The sequence below is a fragment of the Hyposmocoma kahamanoa genome, unplaced genomic scaffold (assembly GCF_003589595.1).
Source record: "Hyposmocoma kahamanoa isolate Upper Pololo Valley unplaced genomic scaffold, ASM358959v1 62, whole genome shotgun sequence".
NCBI lineage: Eukaryota > Metazoa > Arthropoda > Insecta > Lepidoptera > Cosmopterigidae > Hyposmocoma > Hyposmocoma kahamanoa.
In genome coordinates this window covers 8,049,937-8,070,184 of record NW_020653850.1, presented here as the reverse complement: position 1 = coordinate 8,070,184, position 20,248 = coordinate 8,049,937, and the positions used below count along the sequence as shown (strand labels likewise).

The following is a 20,248-nucleotide window of genomic DNA, read 5'->3' as shown; positions in this document are numbered from 1 at the left end:
ATTTAGGCAACAGATTTCTGTTTTTGTGTTGCGTTATTTACATACCGCCACGTAGTACTGAAAATGACTACATGTTGTTATTTAAATTAATAGAAAATATCTCAGTCTTGTATAATGAAATGGTAGTCTTAGGTGATTTTAATTTATACTCCTGCCCAGCAGTAGTTAGTCATTATTTTGAGTTTTTTAAATCATACTGTGGATTCACTCAGAGAAATGGGGTAGCGAACTGCAACGATCGTCAACTAGATTTAGTGCTGACCACATTAGGTGAGGGTGTCACTGTGCGTGCGGCGAGTGAGTCACTGGTAAAGGTTGACGCGTACCATCCACCGCTTGATATATCGGTTGCGTTGGTCGGCGGTGGCGCAGCAGCTTCGGTACAACAAAAAAATACCTATGAGGGCCAACCTCAGTGGAACTTTCGTAAGGCTAACTACCTATTCTTATACCACTTGCTGTCTTCTATCGATTGGGGCCCGTTGTACGAGTTGGGCGACTTAGAATCTATTTTGCGACTTATTTATGATAATATCAATAGAGTTATTAATGTTTCTGTACCAGTTAAAAAGAACATGTCTATAGGGTCAAGGTATGTGTACCCTGAGTGGTATACAGCTGAACTTATTCGTGAAATTAAGCTAAAGGCCCTTCTTCATAAACGGTACAGAGCAAGTAAATCGCGAGTCGATTATGCAGAGTTTTCTTTATGTAGGGCTCGTGTTAAAAAGATGATCGGGCGGGCTCTTGAGAGACACCAGCATAGGGTACAAAAACATTTGGTGGACGAACCTAAGTGTTTTTGGAATTATATACGATCAAAAAGAGGCAGTAGAAATCCCCGAGTTATTTTAAAAGATGGGGTCGTTTTAACGGGGGAACAATGCGCTAAAGAGTTTGCTGAATTTTTCCAATCGGTATATAGTACGGAGCCGGCCCAACTAGATGTAAATAGTGCAATATTAGAGGCGGGCAGCGAAAATGGGTCTGCAAGAATACATATAGATGTGGAGTTTGTTGTTTGATGTGGAGAGATCTCTTGCAAAGCTTAAATCAAAGATGTCAGCTGGCCCTGATGGAATTCCGGCTTATATTTTTAAAGACTGTCGTAGTGTACTTGCTGAGCCATTATTGTATGTATATAATAAGTGTTTAGAGTTAGGGGTATTTCCGGATAACTGGAAAATTACACGAGTGGTTCCTGTCCCAAAAAGTGGTTCAGGATTATCTATTGACGGGTATAGGCCAGTGGCGGTATTGTCAACAGCAGCTAAAGCATTTGAAGCAGCTATACAAAAAAATATTTTTGATCAGGTGAATACGCAACTCTCGGACGCGCAGCACGGTTTTCGTCCAGGTCGTAGTACCACAAGCAACCTTCTCAATTTCATGACGGAAATTGTGCCAGTAGTAGATGCAAGTAGAGGGCAGATTGATGCCGCATATTTTGATTTTCGTAAAGCATTCGACGTCGTGGATAATGATATACTATTAAGGAAGCTCGCTGGTGTTGGTTGTACTCCCCGCTTATTAAAATTTTTAGCAAGTTACATGGAGGGTCGGCAGCAATACGTTGAGTATGCAGGTTACCGATCACAACCATACTTAGTTAGATCTGGAGTGAGCCAGGGAAGTAATCTTGGACCTCTGCAATTCATTATAATGATTAATGATTTACCAAAGATAATTAATGGGTCTAGCTGTTTACTGTTCGCGGACGACCTCAAACTGTTTAGGTCAGTCAAAGAAAAGAGCGACTGTGTGCATCTCCAAAACGATATAGACAGAGTGGTGGCATGGAGTAAGGTAAATAAGCTTCAGTTTAACATCTCCAAATGCGTTTCGATTTCATTTACTAGAGTTCGTAATCCCATTCTCTATGAATATAATGTAGACACGGTACTTATGAAAAGAGTGACGGAGGTTAAAGATTTAGGAGTATTACTTACCGCAGAGTTAACGTTTCGGGAGCATATTTCTATTGTATGTAGAAAAGCTTACAGAAATCTAGGGCTAGTTCTACGTAGGGTTCACGGGTTTACGAGCATTAAAGCTATCGTTGTGCTGTATAACGCACTTGTAAGAAGCCTCCTCGAGTGTAATGCAGTAGTGTGGGCTCCGCATCAAGTCCAATACAGCCTTATGCTGGAGCGCATTCAAAACAAATTTATAAGATACCTGTACTTGAGGCAATATGGTGTTTACCCCTACTATCCCCTGAAGTATCCCACTTTGTTTATTCTGGGAATGGTAGGATACAATAAGCTGCATGTGCGCAGGGACTTGGCATTGGCAGTGTACGTGCTGAAAGTATTCAGAGGTAGGCTACATAATCCGAGATTATTAGGAGTGTTAGGATTATGTGTTCCTAATAATTACGTGGAACGACGTCACCAGCCTCCGTTGCTGGCTGTGCCACGTGGGAGGACCAACCTCATGAATGAGTGTCCGCTGACTCGTACTTTGTGCACCCTAAACAAAATATCGGTCAAGATCGATCTGTTCCATTGTTCTCACAGTGAGTTCACAAAGATAGCATTGTATATTTTATGTTACGGGTAATTATGTATTATATAGTTTATATTATAGTATTAAGTAATGATATTGTTACTTAGTATTATTTAGTAATAAAATTAATATTGCTAGTCTATTGTATTGGGTACATACCTGTAAGAATAGATTAAGTTTTGAATAAATAAATAAATAAATAAAATAAATAAAAATACGTAAAAAAATATATCTATTTTAGTAACAACGACATTTTTTTAGTGAAATAATTATTATCTAAAAGTATGTTAATGTTTCAGAGGTGAATCAAACTCTTTAAACAAATGCATGAACAACTGCCCAGTGACATCCGAGTACAATCCCGTGTGTGGCAGTGACGCCGTCACCTACGGTAACTTCGGTAAACTTCTTTGTGCCAGGAGCTGTGGAGTTAGTAAGTGGCACTTACACTATTTCTGTAAACACGATAATGGAAGGAAGAGATGAAATTTGAGCTGATGAAATTACAGGCACATGGAATTTGTCAACTTATGTCTCTGGGTGACGGGCGCAGTGGCAGTGCCCCTCAGATCTTTGCGGCTTAAAACTCTGGAGTGGCACTGCAACTGTTATGAACAGGCGTGTAGCTTACCATCAGGCGCACGACTTGTATACGTTGACGAAAGATTTTGTACAAGGAATAGACGCTGGGACCCATTAGAGTGAGGACAGGGTTTTGTACTCCGAAGAATCTATTGATTAAGTAAACAAACGCTTTGTTGTGAAACTGCCTCAGTGGCCGAACGGTTACCATACTGGACTGCCACGCAAAGGTCCCGGCTTCGATTCTCTGGTTGGGAGAAATATTTGTGGCCTACATTTATTTTTCTCTTGAGTTTGGAAGTAATTGTGGTTCTAATTTGGAGCTTTTTCCACTTAGAATTGAAATATTCCAATCCGCGTCAATATTCGATTGGCGTCAATTTAATATGAACATTTCTTTACAGATGTTAAATTAATGTCGAAAGGTGGATGTCGCGAGAGCTAAATTAACCTACGATAGTAAAGATGGGAATGGTGAGCAATAAAGCGTCTATCAGTCAAAATGTTTCTACATGAAAATATTGAAATCCAATTTGTAGTAAATGCAAATTACTTTTTTACAAATTTGCTACTATTAATGATTATTAAATATGGATCTCACGTTGTGAGCCAAAATTTGGCCATGGATATCATGACGTGTAAATAAATGGACAAAGAGAGGCAAGAACAGGAAATACGTCAAATCATATTGTACCAACCAAGCCAAAATGTACACGAATTAATTAATTATTTATAAGAAATAAGGATCATAATTATGTGGATTTACTTAACATAGCCATTATCTTATGTAAATAAAAATAAACATTGATATTTTTACTTCAATTTCTTTTCACTAAACCATTATTTCCCAAACTGTTTTGTTTCTAAAGCTGTTTATTAATCAAATCATTAACGAAATGCTTTAGTCATTACTACCAACTGGTTATTCCCTATCTTTACAGTTTTGTGGTTAAATACAAATAGATTTAACAATTCATTTTGTAATGTACAACCATTATGTAATTAATGTTACTTGTGAAGAAGAAAACGTTAATAGGGGTTTCGTAATTTTGTAAAGGTCAGTTTGCTTTCAAACGTTGTGTGTGATTTGTCGCTCTGAAAATAAAAAAGAAATGGAGAAATTCTGTTTTGTCATAATTTTTGGTGAGTTATTATTATTTTATTTATTCAGTCCATTTTGACAGGAAAGGACAATTTATATTTATAATAAATAAAATTGGGTCTCCTCGGCAAGGTGCCTAGATGCTAGCAGCGTTTCCCCTTTGTATAGCTGTGCTGAATTGGGCTTTTGGGTTTTCCAGGCAGTCTGTAAATTTTTTGATATCATCAGTCTATTATAATGTACAGTTTAAAAAATCGTTTAAAGATGAATCACACAGATACTCTCTTTCTAGCCATAGCCGTAACAGTTAATTCCAAGTCACTTAGAGACAAAGGAGAATTAGTTAACAGCAATGGAGGCATATTTAACAAAGACGATAGTACAAGCGAAATTGTATATGATGAAGAGATACGATCAGATGCTGAAGATCCTGAACGAGTATTAGTTGACAGTCATGAAAACATGTTTAACAAAGACAATAATACAAGCGAAATTGTGTATGATGAAGAAATACGATCAGATGATGAATACCCTGCGGACTACATTGATGAACGATTTAAGAAACCAGACAATGGATTTTCTAAGTTCAAGCCGTGTAGGAAAAGACCGTGTCCTACAGCGCGACCTACAATTAGACCTACAATCTCTCCTAGTTCCCCTACTCCGGTTACTGTAGACCCAATGTAAGTGGTTTTTATCACGTCACATATCACAAATGTTCGTGATGGACAATAATCTTACATTATAAAGTGACAAAGCCATCGATGGTTATTGATATCCCTATCATAAACTACATGCACATAAAGTTGCTTCCGTGGCCGAACGGTTACCAAGCTGGTCTGCCACGCCAACGTGGCCTGGCCTTAATTTATTTCTCTTGTGAGTTTCGGTGTAATTTGTGGCTGTCTATATGTGTGTCCGTGACATCCGTGATACAAAATTTCTTTATGAAAACTTATAAGCGTATTGAATTTTCTATAATAAGTATAGTTGTTCTCAAATGATTCCCACTAATAGATTAATAATTTGATTTATTATACAGGAAAGATCCAGCAGAAAAAGCAAAATGCTTAAAAGAGTGTAAATTAACGAAAAATTTTGACCCCGTATGTGGTTCCGATGGCAAAACATATGTCAATCCCGGTCAACTAAAGTGTGCAAGGAACTGTGGTTATGGTAGGTGTTCATAAGTATGTCAGTTGCACAATGGCTAAATTCCCAAAATTTGGAGTTGAAGGAAAAGTTTTAAAGTCCAAAATAATAATTTAATTACTTATTCATTTGTGGGCGGTTCATAAGAAATGTTGGGTATATGCTTAATATGGTTTTAAAAACATAAATAAAAATTGAACTACTCATTAATTTGTGGCCGTTTCATAAGAAATTTTATCATGGTTATATACTTGATAAAGGAGAAAATAATTGTGCAATGTGACATTAGGAATGTGTCTCGTAGGTTTCTTTGCAGTACAAGATTATATTTATCTTTGTTTTTTATGCAGATGTTCAAGAGGTATCGGCTGGACCCTGCGATAATCAGATCACAGAGAGCCCTACTTCACAATCCCCGTAAGTAAATCTTAAATAGGAAAGTTGTATAGTTATTTTTAAGTTTTTTGAATGTATGTTTTATTATCATTATTTTCAATTATTTTCATATAGAAAGATTTGTAAGGTCTTTGTTATAACAATTATAAGTTCTATAGTATTAAAAATATACAATATTTCGATACTATTTTTACACCATATCATACCGTCGGTGTTTTGTAGAAAGGGCGATTACGCCATTTTATTGGAAAATCATTTTATTGCGAAGGAAATACCACTTGACGAATCTCTACCTATCTGTTTATTCGAAACACCTACAAGTCTTTCAAAACCCGTTTGTCGTAACGGAAAATTGCCACTACATGTTATGGATAAAGAGCGGATATGACTTAGATATCTGCCCTATTATAACACTATATTCAAAAACTGTTATAGTGCAAGGACAAATTTACGGATGTTCGTCTTTTATGCACAACAAACTATGAAACGAACATACTGCGTTCGCCCGTGAAAAAATGTGGCGATGCTGTTGAAGGCTCAATTTATGTTGCAGCGGAACGGAATGCAAGCGAACTTTTGTAACGATATTGTAACATAACGTAATGAACTTTATGGTCAATTGTGTAACGAACAAATTAGATACGAGCCAAAAATCACGTCTCGCGTCTTCCGCGGAAATCTCGCGCATGCTCGAGAATGTTCGCGCATTAGCGAGAATTCCGCAGCTGCCGTCGGCGACGGCTGGCGAAGCCGCTGGAAGTGGCGCGAAGGCAGGACAGTATGCCAAGTCTGATTTGTGTAGCATGCATATTTAGTGTATCAATATTTTTGTTATTACTGTGTAATATTTTGTTCGAAAAACTAGCGATTTTCTTAAATAAATATCATTTGTAATTTAATTACCAATTCTTCCGATGAAGTACCTACTTATTCTTACAAGATGAACTATTGTGACAGTTGAAACACAGAAGCACTTCCTACTATGATATTGCTTTGTGCGCTTATAATAATTACAGTATTTAAAAGATTTTATTACAATAATATAGCGGGTATTGCAGAAATTGGTGTTTAATATTCTTATCTGTGTCTGTAGAAATGAATTCCCGTTCCTAAGAATAATATTATTATTTTTAATATAGGATAGACCCAGCAGAAAAAGCCAAATGTCTGAGACAGTGTAAAATTACAAAAAAATTTGATCCTGTTTGTGGTTCCGATGGCAAAACATATGCCAATCCTGGTCATCTCGAGTGTGCGAAGAACTGTGGTTTTGGTAAGCGCCTATTCAAAATTTTTATATAAATTATAATATAATTTTAACATAAATTTTAAGTTAGTTGCATAATGACTAAATTCGCAATATGTGTCAGTGAGTTACAGGTTTGAAAGAATTTAGCAAGTAACTTTTATTTAACTATTTATTTAGCTACTGTCTGTTCATTACATTTATGTGGCATTACACAAATAAATAAATAAATAATGGACAATCTCACACACGATGATCTGATCCCAAAGTAAGTAACTAAAGCACTTGTGTTATGGTAATCGGAAACAACGGCGGGACCACAAACACCCAGACCCGAGACAATATAGAAAAGTTAGTTCATTGACACGGCCGGAAATCGAATCCGGGACCTCCGTTATGGTAATACCATGAAAACTGGTGTACTAGCCATTCAGTCACGGAGGTTGTCAAAACAAAGGAAATACAAATTTTAATATAGAAGACAAGAAAAAAAAAACTACCGTTTTCTCATCTAGATACGGGCAGTCAATATGTAACAATACGGAATGTATTACTGAAATTTTTACAAGATTTATTACGAAAATCTGAAATAAATAAATAAATAATAAATAACGCACACACTCAACATAGCCCCGCACTAGGGAAAACCCTGTGTCGCGGGTGCCATGGACACACACATAGACAACCACAAATTACACCCAAACCCACGAGAGAAATAATTGTAGGCCATACAACTATTTCTCCCGGCCCGGGAATCGAACCTGGGACCTCTGCGTGGCAGTCCGGCATGGTAACCGTTCGGCCACGGAGGCAGTTGTAATATAAAAAAATGTAATAAGTATAAAAATGTAAAGTGTAATAAGACTATTTTACTCTATTTCATTTGCTTTGGGCAATGGGACATTATGAATATATCTCACAGGCTCCTTTTCCAGACAATTTTACAAATATCTATGTTTTTTATACAGACGTCCAGAAGGTATCGTCTGGACCCTGCGATAATCCGATCACACAGAGCCCAACTTCACAATCTCCGTAAGTAAATCTTAAATACGAAAGTTTTATAATATGAAAATAAACGATGTCTTAATATGATACGTCATTTACATCAATTAGAATGATTACACACGATGACTTTTTGCGTCGAAATCACTACATTTTCGATTTATAGGCGATTGCATCGATGCAATCGTGCATTTCTATCGATGCAGTCGCGCGGTTGCGTCGCGTTTGCATCGCTGTTTAAAATCCTGCGCGTCTGTAAAGGTAGACGATTAGCGACTACATCGCTACTGCATCGCGTTTGCATCGCTGCTAAAATCGCCATGTGTAATTGCTCTTAGTAAATTTATTAGTCGTATCGGCAATCTGGAAAAAATAGACGTTTCTGTTTTGTAGCTATGAGTTACCGTTTTTTCTTATGATCATCTGCTGAATTGTATTATTGGCCAAATATACCTCTTCATATAAATGGTATTGTATTATATAAATATTGAGTTCTTAAGTTTACGCATTTGTTACACATAGGAAATGCAACAATGTTTTTGGATCAAAATCGCGTCTAAAAAAATAGCTTCATTTCCTATATATGTACATATAAATACTTCTTTATTGCTTTGAAATTTAATTAAGCATTAACTTAATAATCTACGTTTCTCCTCAACAGAGATACAGTCCAGTCTATTCAAAATTGCATACACAAGTGTCCGACCTTAACCCCAGAGTACAATCCTGTGTGTGGCACGGACGGCGTCACTTATAAAAATCCTAGCAAAATGCAATGTGCTCGTTCTTGTGGCGTCAGTAAGTTGATTTTGCTTTATTTCTTTTTTCACGGTACATGATTTCTGAGATTTGCTTTTATAATATGATGGTATCTGAATTCTGACTGGCATATTATTCCTTTTGAACCGAAAACACACTGGCAATTATTCAGACTGTTCATCTGGTAATACGTGATAATAACTAGTGCATTATTTTCTTTTCAAAACTCTGTACGGTTTTCAATGTATTAATGCAACGCTACACAATTTTTAATGATATTGATTTTCCATTTTAATTTTGAAAAGATGTGGTCCTGGCCAGACGCGGCAGATGCCCCACGTCTGTGGTAACCTCTACTGAAGCATCTACAACAACATCTAGGTAGGTCAAAGAATAAAATAGTGTATATTATTTATTTTAGTTTTTACTAAAATTCAAATTCATCTCGATTTACTACTATATGATCAATGATATAATTTCAGTGGACACATGTGTACCGTTTTCGATCTCAAAGCATTATGGCAATGGTTCATGAATTTTAAACAAATCTCATGAAAATATTACCTTTCGAACATCCATTCTAATATCCAACAACATACTTTTTACGAAGTGACAAAAAATATCTTCAATGCAAGCCAATTTTCTATATTACGACCACATAAAGAAATTGCGTGGCTTAAAAACAAAATTAAAAGACAAAGTGCAATAGGTCCCCGTTTCTTTACAGGAACCCTGTCGACGATAAGCTAAAGTGTCTAAAGACATGCAAAGTGTCACCGCATTTGTATCCTATTTGCGGCTCTGACGGAATCACCTACAGTAATCCTAGTTATTTGATGTGTGCCAGAAAATGTGGGACTGGTAAGTTCATTCAATACTTTATGTCTTTAACTGACATACCTTACGATGTCGTCATATCATAATAAAAAGATCATATCATAATAAAAAGAAGAACCTTATGACGGTAAGAATATTCTAGATCGATGGTTCCCAAAGTGGTTTACATCGACTAATTAAATTTGCATAAATACATAAATTAACAAAATTTTGGCTTTTCATCAATGGAATAGTCTATGTCAGTAGCAGCCCCATATCTTTCTACATTACACACTACTCTTAGGGTATATGAGAAGGGCACTATAACCTGTGCGCGCACAGGAACCTTATAAGTTCAGGTTCTGACCTCAGATCAGCCAGCTCTCCCTATTTTCCAGATAGGTACCGGAGTTATAGGCACGCTCACTTCCCGCTGGGCATTGCACAACTAGCTATTGCCACCGCTAAACGGTCAACTCTAAAGTCCACTACCAAATCTCTTCATTGGTTGCGGAATTGTAAGGCACGCTCACTTCCGGACGCCGAAAAAACGACGTCTCTCCAGTTCCCAATAACCTAAGCGTCTGGAAAGACCGGAGGATATCTAGCTTATCCTCTACTAGCTCTCCGGGCTAGTGCCGGAAATGCCAGTCGCAATGTCCTGCGACAATGTCCGGACATAGCTTCCAACTTAAAGGCCAACTCACGTGTCCCGCGCGTCTTTTCGCTTTAGGCCCTCAATCAGACCGCTACTAAGACGCACTGGTTGCACATGTGCAACTAGTGCGTCTTAGTAGCGTCATCATTAGGGACATCAGTCTCATGAGACTGATGTCCCTCTCGCATGCAACCGGGGCAGACAAACATGTCCATCTCTGCAGCACACCACAACACGAGTCCATACCCAAGTCCGGGTCCACCAGAGACGCCTGTGAAAGCATATCGGGTATAGAGGGTCTTGCCGTCCAGCCCGTAGTCTGTCCGGAAAACCCTATTTCTTGGGTTGGTAGGTAGATTAGTAGCAGTAGAGCTCCTTGTGAAAGTAGCTCTACTGCTACTAATCTACTAAATAAAGAACTTCGTCCAGGGAATTACTGCCATTACGGCGTTCCGCTTTTGAACGGTAAAGGTGTTGGTGAATTTAGAGGCACATGGGCCTTGTCAACTTAAGTCTCAGAGTAACGGGTGCGTTGGCGGTGCCCTTCAGACCTTTGCGGTTTAAGAACTGCAACTACTATAGACAGGTGTGTCGCTTACCACCAGGTGCACAACTTGTTCGTCACGTCACTTGGGATCATAAAAAGAACATGTAGATTAGGACATGTAAATATACAGTGTTTTTTTTTTAAATGAGACAGTATGGGGAAATTCGAAACCATCAAAGATTATTTTATAAAATTTGACCAACTTCTGCTGTCCATACAATGAAATAATCCCATCATGAAACTGAGTCAATCAGCACTGAAAAAAATCATTTTGACTTCAAAAAAAGGACGAGCTTCTCAATTCGTCTTTATGTTTTTTTTTGCAAGTATATGTTACGCGATAACTACAGCATTTGTGAACCGATTTTGATGATTCTTTTACTTCAATAGTGGTCCCATTTAAATTTGAAGAAAATATTCCACCTCAAAGGGTGGCAAACTAGGAAATGCATGCCTGTTGAGGCCGGTTTTTTAGTACTCTGTATTGTGATTATTTTTATGAACAACTCACGCTTGACAAAAAAATCGACTTTGCCAAAACAATGCAGGTCTTAATGATTTCTAAGACATTTTCTTGTATCTTCTATACTGTCCCATTAAAAAAAAACATTCCGTCTGATAGTTTTTCATAATACACATATAATATAAATATAATTATAAATATTTAAGGATTTCACAATAAGCAAGATATTTTTTATAAGTTATATGGTTGGATTTTTTTATATAAAGTTTCTCATCTCATTAGAACTGTGTCAGTTATCACATTTAAGGTGGATGAATTTATACCAAAAATTAATATTAGAAAGGCAGGTCTATACAAAACAGAAAAAAATGACACGTGGTCTACCAGATAAGAAAAGTTTGGGAGCCTTTGTTCCAGACCTTCGCTTTTGTTTCAGATGTGCTAATGGTGTCCGAAGGGCGATGCCCGCTAAACTCAACTACCACCACCACCACTACCACTACAACAGCAACTCCAATCATCACGACCACGTATGTTATTGTCACAACCACCCTTCCACTTTTCACTTCCACTTCACGTTTCCTCACTGTTGAGGACCATCATTTCCTTCACGAATTTTCTGACAGTATCTCAGCCATTAAAGCCTGTTAATAGTATTATTAATTAATAGCAGTTAGTTATAAAATGTTTTATTATAACTAACTGCTTATTATAAATAATTAATTTTGATATTGGGTCTTCAAAATGTTGATTCCGCAAAATTCGTAAGAGCAGCTAAAAAGTGGCACTAAAATAGTGTTTATTTATAAATGAGTAGCAAGTAAGATAATAACAAAAATAAGAAACAAAACATCTTGACAAAATGAAATAATCTTAATGAATTAATATTCTTATTATTACTGTTGTAGGGAATCATATGTCTTTGTCATTCAAAAATTCTTCTATTGCACAATTGCACATTGGTATGAGGATGGACATTATCTTATAAAAAACTTTTTAATCTTCCTGAAATATAAAGTGAAGATTGTTTTGTCAACCTCGGTGGCCCAACGGTTTACATATGAGGGGTTCTGGGTTCGATTCCCGGTAGGGTCAATTTGCGAAAGAACTTTTATAAATTTGTTCTGGTCTCATAATAATGTATGTATTTATTTCCACACGTTAGTTCACAGCAAAACATTAAAACTAGGATAGGGTTAGAATATTACAAGATATATTCCCTACTCTCTAAGTAAGATAACCTCTGACATGAGATCCAGCGTTCCTCCGTGTCTTAATTAACAACCTTACTACAAAACACAGAGTAACAACAAGGTCAATAAACTTTAAATAAAATTAAATTTTATATTATCATTTAAGTAGAGACAAAAGTAATCTTTAATAATAATATAAAAGAAAAAAAGATCAATAAGAATAATTTAAACAATATGCAAGTGAAATAAAAAAAATTAGATTCCGTTACTCTAGTACTCAAAATTCCCCAGTTTGTGATTTACATTATTGTGATAAAATATTTTCAGGGAATTACCAGCTGACGTACGTGATTGCATCAAGAAATGTCCTGTAACTACCGAGCACAATCCCGTCTGCGGTTCTAATGGCGTCACTTATGAAAATCCGGGGCATTTTATGTGTGCTCATTTTTGTGACATTAGTAAGTAACTTTGCAACTTAAGTAAGTAAAATTATAACTTTTATATGAAGAAAAAACCGACTTCAAAAGTTTACTTCCGCTTACTCTGCGTTCGTCGCTTCGGTCTCCTCAACGATAACTGAAATGCATATGGGAGTCCTGATGAAACCGCATCATATGAGCCAAATCACAAGGTAGCTGCTGTACATTATTGGGAAGTTCCTCTCATCTGACTGCCAATTCCATTATCGGATCAGCTTTAGGTCGCCATATTTATTTATCATATTTATTTTCATTGGAATTACATCTGTGTGTCAACTTTTATTAAAATCGGTTAACGGAAAGCGACTAAAATTCAATAAACTGGATTCATCCCCTAATTTGCCACCCTTAGAGATGGAATATACTTTCTCAAACGTGTATCTTAAAGCACAGTTACTGAAATGCAACAAAATGGATTGCACAAATTTTGCAGGCTGATTTTACTTCACATTTCCACATTTACTTTTACATCCTTCGTAATTACACACTGGTTTTTATCTATTCTTAAAGTAACGCATCCAAATTAACACCGTTGATAAGAAATTTAAAATAAATAGAAAGTTTTGTCGTCTCCACAATAATTATTTATTGTATTCATAATTACAACAAATTAGTGGAGTAATTTTACAAAAAAATATTGAATATCAATTTAATAAAAATCTCCTGAACAAGATACGAGTTTGAGAAAGTGAGACATCGATATTTTTTTTTCAACAGAAACAGAGGTACCACTTTTCAGCAAAAACACAGTCGTCGAAATCAGTTCACATATCTATATATCACATATATATCAAGTTTTATTGAAATCGGTTACCGGAAAGTCCGCGAAACCGAATTTATAACCACCATAGAGGTGGAATATTTTCTTCAAATTTAAATGGGACCAATACTGAGGTAACCTTATTTGAACAAGAAAAGAATCATCGATATCGGTTCAAAAAAAATACAGTCGAATTGAGAACCTCCTCCTTTTTTGTTGAAAAAAAGGCGGTTAAAAAAGGCAATCAGATATTTTTGACAGAGTTGTCGATCTTCCTTTTTGTTACCTTTATAATAATGTAATGTAAAGTAAATTTTCAGTGGTTATTGAACAATAAATTACTTTGTATGTTAATACGTGTTTTTCCATATTTACTTCAATTTCTATGTGTATTTCAGAGGTACATTTCGTATCAAACGGCGAATGCGCGGAATCAACCACGGTGACATCTACAACACAAATAATCGACCCCGAGTAAGTTCAAAAATAAATATTAAAAAACAATGGCACCACACTGAAACGACTTAATAATAATCAATGTACCAGATGTGTCCAATTGTATTTGATCGCAACACCGAACTCTTGTATTACCTTGAGAAACTAGCTTTTCATAAGCGGTATAAAAACAAAATAAGTAACACAAAGGTTGTTCTAAATATGCGACGTCATTTCAAACAAACGTCGATGTAAAGTCAAAACATAAATGGCAATATAAAAAGTGTGTTGAAAATTGATCAAGTCTAAAATACGGCTATGTCTGTGCCTTCGATTTTTTTTACAAACGCTTTTGTTTCTAAATGATATTTTTTCATTATAGCTATTTTTTCCCCAGGGAAACAGCGCGGTGTGTGCAAAACTGCCCGGTAACGTCTGAATACAATCCTAAGTGCGGCTCTAACGGCGTCACCTATGCCAACCCTGGACGATTGGAATGTGCTGCTTTTTGTGGTGTTAGTAAGTATCTAGACTCGTTTTTACAGCCCTTTTCCACAGGAAGACGGTAAACGCGGCTAGTACACCCGTATCATTTTTAGGAAGCAGATCCTAGTACATTTAATTGTAAAAGCGATCACCTAGCTCTAGATCAGTGCGGTGCGGTGCACGCTCGGATTCGGACGTGCTCCACTGCACAATAAGAATTATAATAATTCGCGACCCGCGCGGCAATAGCCGCTGCACGTAATTAACTATGGGTTCTCAGCAACTCATAGCCAACGAACTGTTGGCGTTTATACAACACGCCATAGATACCATGGATGAAGTCAGCATCGTGCAGGTCTGCAAGTCAAATTTCAAAGAAGAAGAGATTTGCAGTGGCAAGGCGCTGCTTTTCCGGACGTTTGGCAAAGCCGAGCAGATGCCGTCTCGTCGGAGAGATGGAAGAGCGAAGAGTCTCCAGGACATCATTACGTTGTTCAAGGAGACCGACCCAGACGACGTGCCTGCATTCGTGGCGAAGGACCTGCATAAGCTGCCCCCTGTCACGTTCGACCACGTCGACGTCACCAGGCTGCTGAAGGACATCACGTCCCTAAAAGCAAGCCTTGCTTAAGTTCAGTGTAAATTGGAGGCCTCAGACAACACCATCAGTGAGTTGCGTGCCCAAGTTGTATTACTTAGTAGTGCGGCTTCGGTAAGTAGGTCACCTGAGGCCTGCAACGTGAACACTTGTCGCGGGGCGCAAAATGCTTCTTTCAGCAGTTTTGAGTCGGCTCACATGCATGTGTCACCGACCTCTGGCGCTGTTGCCGCGCGCGTTTCCCCGCACCCCGCCCCGCCGGAGACGACCCCTCCACGTGATTACGCAGCTGTTGTCGCTGCCCGACCTAGTACTCCACAACCACAACCCAGGCAACCAATGACGGGAAAACCGAAAAATAAACTCGTATCTGGAGCTGCGTCGTCAGTACCAACGAGACGAGTTGATCAGTGCGACGAGGACGGCTTTCGGAAGGTGGAAAAGAAAAAGAAGAACACTAACAGAAACCTTAGTGGCACCGCCCTGAGTGGCCCGAATCATTTATTGCGTCCAGCGGTACCGACGACGTTGTTATACGTGTCGCGTCTTCATTACTCCATCAAGTCTGCGGATATTGTGGAGTACATGCGAGTGAAGGCCAACGCAAACCTGAGGGTCGAGCGGTTGGAGTCGCGCCACAATGTGAATTTTAATTCATTTGTGGTGCGAGTACCGACTCAACACCTGTCGACCTTCATGAGAGAAGACTTTTGGCCGAAGGGTGGCATGTACCGGCGTTTCCGAGGACGGCTACCGGACACCCACGTTGCGTCACACATCGAAGTACATACGTGTAAATAAATAGTGTTATATGTATATTATCATGTTATATTGTATTTATAATTAGTCCGTAAGGTATTTATTTAATATTTCTGTTATATTATATGTATGTTAGTCTGTAAGGTATGTATCTATGGGTCCTAGTTGCCTGAAATAAATAAATAAATAAAGAAAAAAATAAAAAAATAAACTAGCTTGAGTGATTCTACGAATCCCTATTTTTTTGTAAGGCTTATTCTACAATCAGATTAATTACGGCTGATTTGGTGGAAAATACCCCAATGTAATCAGTCAATAGTGTACGTTTAATTTTTTCAGAAGTAACTGAGGCATATAGCGGGATGTGTGGTAGCCGACAATCAAGTAGCACATCAACTACAACGAGAAGGCCGTGGCAAGTATTTATAATTTATTAATGTTTGAAGGATTAAGACTTAAGTAATTAGTAATTTAAAATGTCAGAAAAACTTATTTGTGTATATAGATTCAATTCCTTTATTAAGCTAAAATAGGTACTTGAAAAGCATCAAAAACGGAAAATAATTAACTAATTTACCCAATCTGTACATTTCTGCTAACTATTATAATCATACAAATAATGATTGTTTCTTCATAGTCATTAATTTCAATGAAAGTAACGAATTAGTTGGGTAATTTTCACTTAGTTTTCTCTACCTAATTACGGTGGCAATTTACAATATTTAAGTATTCGAGTATATTATCGTGAAATATTAAATTATTTTTCAAGTTATTACATTCGAATATTAAATGATAAGATTTTAGAATATTCAAATAATAAAAATTGTCACCGTAATTAGGTTGAGTACAGTAATCTGAAAATTACCTAAGGGTAGCTATAAATTGTTTAATATATCATAGCTAAATCTTAATCTGTCAATTGAAACAGGAAGGATATCACAGCAGTGAATGAGTGCATCAGGAAGTGTCCAGTTCCTTCTGACTACAGACCTGTCTGTGGCACTGACTTCAAAATGTATTTCAGTGTACAACGACTGGAATGCGTTCGTAACTGTGGAGTTGGTAAGTAGTAATAAAGTCGGTTTTCTTCTGATCTACATGAGTAATTTCCAGGATTGTTTTCTCAATCTAATGTCTGTGGCAATTTTTATTATTTAAGTATACGATTTTCATTATATTATCGTGATCTATTTAATGATATTTCAGGATACTACACTCGAATATGAAGTAATATTTCATGGTAATATTCTAGAATATTTAAATAATAAAAATTTCTACCGAAATCAGGTACAGAAAATTAACCTGAAAATTATCCAGATTCTTGTGGAGAAATACATGATTAATAATATAGATTAAAGAAGTTAGTTAAAGCTGCTTCAATTCTGGTCAGTTTTGGTGGGTGGGTGGTATACAAAATTACAGGCATAAATTGCAGGGACTTGTCAACTTGTATCTTAGAGTGACGGGTGCAGTGGCAGTGCCCCTCAGATCTTTGTGATTTAAAGCTCTGAGTGGCACTGCAACTGTTATGGGGAGGCGTGACGCTTGCCAGGAGTGCGATTGATTCGTCCCGTCACTAGGTATAATAAAAAAAAAACCTACAAACAGTCAGACGGTCCATCTTATAAAAGTTGGTTACCGAAGCCTATAGATAATATAGGCTCAAATAAAATATTTGCGAAGTGTTTTTGATATTGTAAATGTTGAGGGCCTTAAGTATCTTGCGTCTGTAATTTTAGTGGCTTTCGCTGCGTATAAACACAGCGTGCTGCTTCTATGGCAGATATAATTAATATACAGGATAATGGTAGGTGGGCTCAGAAAATCCTACCACCACCAGTGATATTAAAAATTCACACCCTTGGTCAAGGTTACATCTGCGAAAGGGCAACTTTTCAAAAGAGATTTACTGATTCTACGAATGAAAGTCTATAACTTTTTTTTTGCTTAAGAGTCTATACAACCTCAAATAGTTTTGGTTGATTCCGCGTAACAGTGAAAGTGTTGAATTAATCACTTTGGAAAAAATACATAGTAAAATTGAGGATATACACTGATGAGTGTACGGTGTGAAAACACTACTCCTAAAAATTTTCAAGTTAAAAAAAACACAAATTTACCTCGAAATTTTAAAAGAAAACCGCCTAATTCAATAGGTACTTTACATATACCATTTGTTTTTTAATATCAACTGAACTAAATAGAACACGTATATTAAATGGCATAAATTTTTTAAATGGCTTCAATTTCGTTTGTAATAAAATGAATTCTAACATAAAATCAGTGGCTTCGTCGTCGATACTGCCTCGAGTCTCGACCCGTGAGACCCTGAGGCAGTATCTACCGTCATCTAGTACAACTACACATTACACTAAACTTTAAGGCCGGCGATATACGGGCAGCTTGAAGCAGCTAGTATCGACAGCTTCAATTTGCGACCGCATGGGAAACTACAGTCTTCTATGTACACACATACACCAAACCGCTCGAGCAGTTGTTTCGGGCGGTTTGCAGCGCGGTGAAATTTCATCGTGCAGTCAAGCAGTCGCCAGGTATACACTGACTGCTCGAGCTGTCACTGCTCTCGCGCAGTTACCTCCGCCCGCACTCTTCATTCCACGTCACGCGCGCACTTTCGCAGCAGCAAATTCTACGTCGCCGCCGTCGTCGTCTGAACAAAAGTAGCAGTAGTAGGGTTTATTCTTCAAAATCCATGTTCCTACTGATTTGAATGAAATTGAAATTGTGACTTGTTGACCAGCAGTTATCAATGGTATTCCCAAGCTGTTGATATAAGCTCATACTATTTAATTTTACCTGCCCTGACTGATCGACATGCCAAGAGATTGCGAAGTGCTTGTATTAAGTGCAAAATTGTGCGGACACTCGTGTGGATTTCTTACACCTGATTCAATAGTACATTATATTAATATCATGTGTATACCACACACGTACACATGCATAACAAATACTTTATAACATATGTTATTTTAGCGTTTTCGTGTAAATTTAAGGTCTACATTTTTCTTTACAGATGTGCAAGTAATGTATCAAGGTCCTTGTCTTGTCAGAAGTGCAGCAGTACCTAACTGATACTATCCTGCCGATGAACCAATTTTAGTCCTTTAGAACTTGAACTGCGCATCACTACTTGTTCAGAAAGTTTTAGGTTATAATGTGCCATGTTTGCTTAGTATACGTTTATATAATATGTTTGGCAAATAGGTATTGAATATAAATACAATAAAATAAATTTAAAATATATAATTTTTTTCATTTTTAAAACTCAGTTAAGATCAATTATTCAGTTTAAAATGTTTATTACTTGCAATAACTATAACCTTTTTTAAGTGAGTTAAGTTGCCGATTTGACTTGAGCATAATTAAAGAACAAAATAGCAATATTAAATGATATTGGTGTGATTGGAAAGAAATAGAAAAAGAATGATAGATTAGCGAGAGAGAGCACGGGGAAAGGCTTTTTTCAGAAATATACTTTTAGTGTGCGTATACGAACCTATCGTTTTATTTTAAATGTATACGTTGATTAATTGTATTTGTATATTAATTGTATACGTTAGTTAATGTATATTATGTAGTTTTTCTTGATGATTGTTTCACTTAAATAATGAACTACGTTTATAGTCTAGAGCGAATAAATAAATAAATATTAAACAACATCACATACGTTGTTCCGATCCCAAAGGAATTAACTAAAACCATACTAAAGCAGTTGTGTTATGAAAATCAGAAACAACGAAGACGGTTACCACACAATTATAGACCCGAGACAACGCAGAACAGATAGTTTTCTACATTGACCCGGCCGGGAATCGAACCTGGGACCTAAGAGATGGCGACACCATGGAAATCGGTGCGCAAGCCGCTTGACTACGGTAGTCGTTGGAATTGGGACATTTTAAGCAAGTATATTCCAAACTTTATCGGCACTTATGTGATTGTTATCATTTGAAATTATGCCTGTAGTGTAAAAAATAATAAAATGGAGGACCATACCACAATGCCAATGGCATAAGGCGAATTAATTCATAATAGTTATATTAATATATGATATATTTGGGATGTAATGAAACATAAGATTTTCATTTCTGATTGTCCAACACAAACAAACGTAATTAATGTGTAATCCCACCTAGCACACAAGCTCTAATAACAAGCCGTACAGTCTAATAACAAGCCGCCGTTAGAAGTTCTTAATAATGGCATAGGTTGTATTAACAAGCTCTACAGTAGATGTATAAGCAGCTACAGCGCCGCTATACCTCCAAAATGGGCACCCG

General features: G+C 37.0%; 1 protein-coding gene across 1 annotated transcript; it reads left to right on the top strand.

Annotated features, from left to right (window-relative positions):
• Positions 1–4,456: 4,456 nt before the first annotated feature.
• On the top strand, positions 4,457–18,632 carry LOC113229751 (ovoinhibitor-like). Its single transcript, XM_026463433.1, has 15 exons — positions 4,457–4,875; positions 5,235–5,368; positions 5,695–5,761; positions 6,880–7,013; positions 7,955–8,021; positions 8,653–8,789; positions 9,056–9,131; positions 9,478–9,611; positions 11,671–11,764; positions 12,755–12,888; positions 14,068–14,143; positions 14,502–14,623; positions 16,287–16,362; positions 16,876–17,009; positions 18,331–18,632. Exons 1-15 carry the CDS (start codon positions 4,457–4,459, stop codon positions 18,630–18,632), a joined length of 2,106 nt encoding a protein of 701 aa, XP_026319218.1.
• Positions 18,633–20,248: the final 1,616 nt, after the last annotated feature.

What these genes read in the sequence shown, in the direction of transcription:
- LOC113229751 (XM_026463433.1), top strand. Translation starts at nt 4,457, where the DNA reads ATGAATCACACAGATACTCTCTTTCTAGCCATAGCCGTAACAGTTAAT. An exon ending in TGCCAGAAAATGTGGGACTG is followed by an intron (nt 9,612 to 11,670) that starts GTAAGTTCATTC and finishes CTTTTGTTTCAG; the next exon opens with ATGTGCTAATGGTGTCCGAA. An exon ending in TGCTCATTTTTGTGACATTA is followed by an intron (nt 12,889 to 14,067) that starts GTAAGTAACTTT and finishes TGTGTATTTCAG; the next exon opens with AGGTACATTTCGTATCAAAC.